Genomic DNA, 8,661 nt, shown 5'->3' on the forward strand with positions numbered 1-8,661 from the left:
ACTAAGAGATTTTCATCATCAAATCAAGTTTTGCATCAACGGGTCCACATCGCCCATTTTACAAGTTTCGTTCTAAAGTAAAAGTTTCGACCAAATATAAGTTTAAGTTCCAAACAACACTAGAGCATGGTGTTTGGGGTTAAACTACCCAATCTCGGTCGAACTCCAAAAGCTAACACCCAAAAGCATCCCCTAACAAAACAAGCGGGAGATCACTAATCCAATTGAATGCTCTTACCCTTGTCAATGCCCGAGCCTATAAAAAAAGTAAACAACGAGAGGGTAAGCAAAGCTTAGTGAATGCAATAATTATACGAATACATATATAATTATACCTACTTGCATACACTTACACAACCGTAAACATGCTAGCAAACAACATTAGCTTATCGTCGCAATAACAAGCTATAATTCACCAATACCCCCAAGCTAGCATAACATCCGCATATAAATGTAACTCGAATAATATAATATGCTTACAACACAAATAACCATGGTTAACCAATAGTACAAGGGAACGGCGCTCGCGAAAACGCCATCGGTGTTCACAACATCCGTTAGGGCACTTAACACCTCGCACCACTAACCCCTAGGGTGGCACCTTAACACCTCGGCACATCACCCCGAGTGGCATCTTAACACCTCGATGCATCACTCATTATTTTACGGAGTGGTGTCTTAACACCTCGACACTACACTCCTAGGTGGCATCTTAACACCTCGATGCTACACCCGAGTGGCATCTTAACACCTCGATGCTACACTCTTCACGTGAAACATGGTGTCTTAACACCTCGACACTACACCTTTCACGCTACAACAAATAGATACATTATATACATACGCATATCATTATTCCACTCACTTCAAAGTCTTCGTGTGAGATAACCGAACTTGCAACGTCAATGTAACGTACCTATTACATTTTAGCACATACTCAATTCACAACTCAAGTCGGTCAAGTAACTCACTCAACAATCTAGAGTCTTTTGACCCTAAGTGCAATCCCGACCCATTTTGCACCTTTAACCCTAATAATGGTTAACTTCACCAAAAACCCTAACTTTAGCCAATTAAGGTATTAACACACTTTTAACCACAAAGTTAACTCGTTTTCATACATGCAAGACAACCTAGGTCATCAAAGACCCATTTGACCCATTTCTAGGTCAACACACCCATTTGGGTCACCCACAACCCAAATCACACCCACTAACATTAACTATAAGTGTATTAGTATTTACTTAGGCCTTTAAGACCCATTTACACCATTTACCCTTTCAAAACCCTAGGTTAGTCACCATTTGGGTCTTCATGACCCAAACTTACCCAAAACCCCAAATTACTCACAAATGGGTTTTATGTGCAATACTAACCCAAACCCTAACCCTTAAACACATTAAACTAAGGTAATCAAGTTTAGGGCTTACCACAACAATCAAAACGAAGCTAACGAGGAGATGAACAACTTTAATGCTCGAGCTAAAACCCGAAACAAGCTTCTTCTTCTCCGATTTGAGCTTTCTCACACTTGAATCACACTCTCTCACTAGGATTTAAGTGGATGAAGTTTGGTGGTTAGGAATGGAGTAATGAGGCTCAACCAAACTGATCTAGGGCCTTTAATTCGTCCACCAAGTGAAATTACCAATTTACCCATCTAAGATATTTAAAAGCAAAAAGACATGCCTGCCAGCCATTCTGGACAGCGTCCCAAAATGTTGGACGGCGTCCAGGTCTTCGATCTGGGACGGCGTCCCAAATGTTTGGACGGCGTCCAAACCCAAAAAGAAAACAGGATCTTGCAAGACTGTATTTGAAGGAAGTCGTATCCAGACATGGAATACCAATCTCTATTATCTCTGATAGGGATGGCAGATTTATTTCAAGATTCTGGCAGACATTACAGCAAGCATTAGGAACTCGTCTAGACATGAGTACTGCCTATCATCCACAAACTGATGGGCAGAGCGAAAGGACGATATAAACACTTGAAGACATGCTACGAGCATGTGTTATTGATTTTGGAAACAGTTGGGATCGACATCTACCGTTAGCAGAATTTTTCTACAACAACATCTACCATTCAAGCATTGAGATGGCGCCGTTTGAAGCACTTTATGGTAGAAAGTGCAGGTCTCCGATTTGTTGGAGTGAAGTGGGGGATAGACAGATTACGGGTCCGGAGATAATACAAGAAACTACCGAGAAGATCATCCAAATTCAACAACGGTTGAAAACCGCCCAAAGTCGACAAAAGAGCTACGCTGACATTAAAAGAAAAGATATAGAATTTGAAATTGGAGAGATGGTCATGCTTAATGTTGCACCTTGGAAAGGCGTTGTTCGATTTGGTAAACGAGGGAAATTAAATCCAAGGTATATTGGACCATTCAAGATTATTGATCGTGTCGGACCAGTAGCTTACCGACTTGAATTACCTCAACAACTCGCGGCTGTACATAACACTTTCCACCCTCGAATTTGAAGAAATGTTTTGCTAAAGAAGATCTCACTATTCCATTAGATGAAATCCAAATCAACGAAAAACTTCAATTCATCGAAGAACCCGTCGAAATAATGGATCGTGAGGTTAAAAGACTTAAGCAAAACAAGATACTAATTGTTAAGGTTCGATGGAATGCTCGTAGAGGACCCGAGTTCACCTGGGAACAAGAAGATCAGATGAAGAAGAAATACCCGCATTTATTTCCAGAAGATACGTCAACACCTCCAACTGCTTAAAATTTCGGGACGAAATTTATTTAACGGGTAGGTACTGTAGTGACCCGAACTTTTCCATGTTTATATATATATATATTAAATGAAATTTTTATTTACATGATTAAGTGTTTCCAACATGTTAAGCAATCAAACTTGTTAAGACTTGATTAATTGAAATAGGTTTCATATAGACAATTGACCATCCAAGTTGACCGGTGATTCACGAACGTTAAAACTTGTAAAAACTATATGATGACATATATATGGATATATATATAGTTAACATGATATTATGATAAGTAAACATATAATTAAGTATATTAACAATGAACTACATATGTAAAAACAAGACTACTAACTTAAGGATTTTGAAACGAGACATATATGTAACGATTATCGTTGTAACGACATTTAATGTATATATATCATATTAAGAGATATTTATACATCATAATATCATGATAATATAATAATTTAAAATCTCATTTGATATTATAAACATTGGGTTAACAACACTTAACAAGATCGTTAACCTAAAGGTTTCAAAACAACACTTACATGTAACGACTAACGATGACTTAACGACTCAGTTAAAATGTATATACATGTAGTGTTTTAATATGTATTCATACACTTTTGAAAGACTTCAAGACACTTATCAAAATACTTCTACTTAACAAAAATGCTTACAATTACATCCTCGTTCAGTTTCATCAACAATTCTACTCGTATGCACCCGTATTCGTACTCGTACAATACACAGCTTTTAGATGTATGTACTATTGGTATATACACTCCAATGATCAGCTCTTAGTAGTCTATGTGAGTCACCTAACACATGTGGGAACCATCATTTGGCAACTAGCATGAAATATCTCATAAAATTACAAAAATATGAGTAATCATTCATGACTTATTTACATGAAAACAAAATTACATATCCTTTATATCTAATCCATACACCAACGACCAAAAACACCTACAAACACTTTCATTCTTCAATTTTCTTCATCTAATTGATCTCTCTCAAGTTCTATCGTCAAGTTCTAAGTGTTCTTCATAAATTCTAAAAGTTCTAGTTTCATAAAATCAAGAATACTTCTAAGATTGCAAGTTTACTTCCAAGTTTTCTAAATCCATTCCAAGTAATCATCCAAGATCAAGAAACCTTTGTTACTTACAGCAGGTTATCTTTCTAATACAAGGTAATAATCATATTCAAACTTTAGTTCAATTTCTATAACTATAACAATCTTATTTCGAGTGGAAATCTTACTTGAAATTGTTTTCGTGTCATGATTCTGCTTCAAGAACTTTCAAGCCATCCAAGGATCCTTTGAAGCTAGATCCATTTTTCTCATTTCCAGTAGGTTTATCCAAGGAACTTGAGGTAGTAATGATGTTCATAACATCATTCGATTCATACATAAAAAGCTGTCTTATTCAACGTTATAAACGTGTAATCACTAGAACATAGTTTAGTTAATTCTAAACTTGTTCGCAAATAAAGTTAATCCTTCTAACTAGACTTTTAAAATCAACTAAACACATGTTCTATATCTATATGATATGCTAACTTAATGATTTAAAACCCGGAAACACGATAAACACCATAAAACTGGATATACGCCGTCGTAGTAAACCGGGGGCTGTTTTGGTTGGGATAATTAAAAGCTAAGAAGAACTTTGATTTAAAATCTATACTTCTGGAAAAATGATTTTTCTTATGAACATGAAACTATGTCCAAAAATCATGGTTAAACTCAAAGTGAAAGTATGTTTTTCAAAATGGTCATCAAGATGTCGTTCTTTCGACAGAAATGACTACCTCTTTCAAAAACGACTTGTAACTTGTATTTCCGACTATAAACTTATACTTTTTCTATTTAGATTCATAAAGTTAAGTTCAATACGAAACCGTGGCCACTGGAATCACTCAAAACGGATTAGAAACGAAGAAATGGCGAGTAAAACAAGATTGATAAAAACTACTCATTTTACCTACGTGAAAGTTAGTAATAAATCTATTCCAACCATAACCTAATCAACTTATATTGTATATTATGTAATCTTGAGATACCATAGACACATATACAATGTTTCGACCTATCATGTCGACCCATCTATATATATATTGCGGAACAACCATAGACACTCTATATGTGAATGTTGGAGTTAGCTATACAGGGTTGAGGTTGATTCCAAAATATATATATAGTTTGAGTTGTGATCAATACTGAGATACGTATACACTGGGTCGTGGATTGATTCAAGATAATATTTATCGATTTATTTCTGTACATATAACTGTGGACAACTAGTTGTAGGTTACTAACGAGGACAGCTGACTTAATAAACTTAAAACATCAAAATGTATTAAAAGTATTGTAAATATATTTTGAACATACTTTGATATATATGTATATATTGTTATAGGTTCGTGAATCAACCAGTGGCCAAGTCTTACTTCCCGACGAAGTAAAAATCTGTGAAAGTGAGTTATAGTCCCACTTTTAAAATCTAATATTTTTGGGATGAGAATAAATGCAGGTTTTATAAATGATTTACAAAATAGACACAAGTACGTGAAACTACATTCTTTGGTTGAATTATCGAAATCGAATATGCCCCCTTTTTATTAAGTCTGGTAATCTAAGAATTAGGGAACAGACACCCTAATTGACGCGAATCCTAAAGATAGATCTATTGGGCCTAACAAACCCCATCCAAAGTACCGGATGCTTTAGTACTTCGAAATTTATATCATATCCGAAGGGTATCCCGGAATGATGGGGATATTCTTATATATGCATCTTGTTAATGTCGGTTACCAGGTGTTCACCATATGAATGATTTTTATCTCTATGTATGAGATGTGTATTGAAATATGAAATCTTGTGGTCTATTGTTACGATTTGATATATATAGGTTAAACCTATAACTCACCAACATTTTTGTTGACGTTTAAAGCATGTTTATTCTCAGGTGAATACTAAGAGCTTCCGCTGTTGCATACTAAAATAAGGACAAGATTTGGAGTCCATGTTTGTATGATATTGTGTAAAAACTGCATTCAAGAAACTGATTTCGATGTAACATATTTGTATTGTAAACCATTATGTAATGGTCGTGTGTAAACATGATATTTTAGATTATCATTATTTGATAATCTACGTAAAGCTTTTTAAACCTTTATTTATGAAATAAAGGTTATGGTTTGTTTTAAAATGAATGCAGTCTTTGAAAAACGTCTCATATAGAGGTCAAAACTTCGCAACGAAATCAATTAATATGGAACGTTTTTAATCAATAAGAACGGGACATTTCATAATAAACCTTAATGAATATTTATCTATAATTTTGGTACATAACTATTAGGTACATCTATCTCTAAACAACCTTCAACCTTTCTTGGCCTTAGTTGTTATTCCACATATAATTTATTTACTTTTAGTTAACTGTTATTGTTTTTGGTATTTAGATAACTTATTGATAACTTTCGTGTTTTTTTAACAATTAATGTAAATGTACAATAAACGCAGATGTATAATAAATTGTAAATTCTAATATATAATGGAAAACACCATTTACTAGATAAAGATAATTAAAATAACGAATTTTAATACATGGATGGAGTTGGATGGAAATAAGAAAGGCATGAAGTTAGCCAACTCATCTTTGTTTAATTTCCAACCATTTATTAATACAGACTGCCTCACCACTCACTCCATGTGTGTGTTTAACAGTGACACAAACCATGTGTTATTTCTTTCCTTTTTATTAGTATTAATTCTACACTCAACTTATACCTTATTTCTAGCTAACTAATCTTACATATTTTTCACTTGCAAACACGTTATTACAACATGCATGCTTTAACACATTACTTGTTTCATATTAATTAGAACCTAAAACATAACTTAAGTTAACCACAACTCTCGATTCGGTTAGGTTTGCTAGTATTGCACAATGTGTACCCTAGTCATTCGGTTCTCATGTCATGCCATCTCTCACACACCTTCACAATCACACATTTGTTCGTTTGTTTGATAAAAATTAATTACGGTACGAAAATGATGAACTCATAATTTAAAAGTGAAATAAAACACTTTCTTCCATGTTTTAATACATGATTAGTTATGTATAACTTTTTTGTTTTCTAAATATACATACACCAAAGATAACACTGTAAATAAAATAAAAGTATATATGATTTTTTAATCTTTAAATATTTTTAAAATTAAATTAAAAATGTTGAAAAAGATAGATGCCCATGTATTACTCACACTATCACTCACTTTTCGTGAATGAAAGGCAACCCATGAAATGCATCATATCAACTGTTCAATACTAACCACTTACTCAAAGTATTCTACACTCACTACCACTTCACACTCCTTCAATGTAACTCAATTTCATTACTTATTAATTAATAATTAATTTCCAAATTTTTAATAAATTTAATTTGTTCGTAATTAAATTTTATAACAAATAAAATTAGTACAACAATTATGTATATAAATTTGAATATGTTCATCATACTTAAACTATAATTACACTATATTTACAATAAAATCACAAAAAACAAATATTCATTGATATATATATATATATATATATATATATATATATATATATATATATATATATATATATATATATATATATATATATATATATATACATTAAACACTGAATAATATAAGATGATGTTACCATAATACGTTTAACTTAAATTGATGTTAATGATACAGGGCTGACAAATAAGTAATAAAATAAGTATAACAATTTAAGTGCTAAGAATAAATGATCAGTTTCAGAAAATTAATTGTCAACGAATCATAACAATTGAAAATGCAATAATATTTCACATTAATTAATCTCTTTGAATTCTATCAATGTAAGATGTAGTATCTTCAACATACACCAATTTTTCACTTTCAGTTATGGCAATCTACTAAAGCCGGAGCCGAAAACACTAATCGTTGTTGCGACGCATTTTCCGTAAATTGAAACTTCGATTTCACGTCTTCAACAATCTCCGGTGGCGGAAAGTTAAGATCCAAGGATAACATATTTTTCGAGTTTTCGATTACGTCATCAGTGATGATCGAATTCCGGTTGATTGAAGGCGGAATTGGGCGATGTTTTCTCATGTGTCCACCAAGTGCTTGACCGGATAAAAACTCCGATCCACAAATTGAACATTCATGTATTTTCGTTGATTTCAGATCGTTAACCGTAATCAAATCTTCTACAAGTTTCTCTTCTTCTTCTTCTTCATGATGATGATCTTCAATTGAAACTGAATTCGATTTCTTATCTTCGAAGTTAAGTTTAGGTTTCTTATGACTAGCTCGGTGTCCGCCTAACGCTTGAAACGACGGAAACGTACGGTTACACGTTTTACACTCGTAACCGCCACGTAAGCTGCTTAACTTCTCTGTTTTCTGACGAATTTGATGATCCGGTATTGAATTTGAATGTTCTTCATTGATCGGTGAAGCACAATCACTTTGAGCTAACATGATTAAACAATTCGCCATATCTTCGTCTTCTTCCGACGATGATAATTGATCATGTGGAAAATTATCAATCAAACAGTGATCTGAAACAGCTGGTAAATTAGGTTTTGGACGTTTCGTACGCTTTCCTCGTGCTCGATCGAAGCTCGTGAATTCCGTCATGAACTCCATTTCCATGGCGGAATTGTAAGTAATTGATGAAAGGATATAGTTGGTTACTGATGATGAAGAAGAGAGTGAGATTTTGGTGTGATACTTATATAGATAGTGAGAGGGTTAAAAGTGTAAATGTTGAAAATGTAAAGAATAGAAAGTGAGGGTAGTAAAGTGTAAATTTCTTATTTCTTCAAGCAGTTTGTTCCAACAATCTTTCTTGCGTTTTCCTTGTAAAATTAGTGCTTTTTAACAATTT

The 8,661-nt window shown here is 33.4% G+C and overlaps 1 protein-coding gene across 1 annotated transcript; it reads right to left on the reverse strand.

The window, feature by feature from the left end:
* Positions 1–7,486: 7,486 nt before the first annotated feature.
* LOC139867113 (zinc finger protein ZAT11) lies at positions 7,487–8,447 on the reverse strand. The gene has a single exon (XM_071855447.1). It carries the CDS (start codon positions 8,424–8,426, stop codon positions 7,665–7,667), a length of 762 nt encoding a protein of 253 aa, XP_071711548.1. The 5' UTR covers positions 8,427–8,447; the 3' UTR covers positions 7,487–7,664.
* Between the last annotated feature and the right edge of the window lie 214 nt (positions 8,448–8,661).

This window comes from Rutidosis leptorrhynchoides, chromosome 1 (assembly GCF_046630445.1).
Source record: "Rutidosis leptorrhynchoides isolate AG116_Rl617_1_P2 chromosome 1, CSIRO_AGI_Rlap_v1, whole genome shotgun sequence".
Lineage (NCBI taxonomy): Eukaryota > Viridiplantae > Streptophyta > Magnoliopsida > Asterales > Asteraceae > Rutidosis > Rutidosis leptorrhynchoides.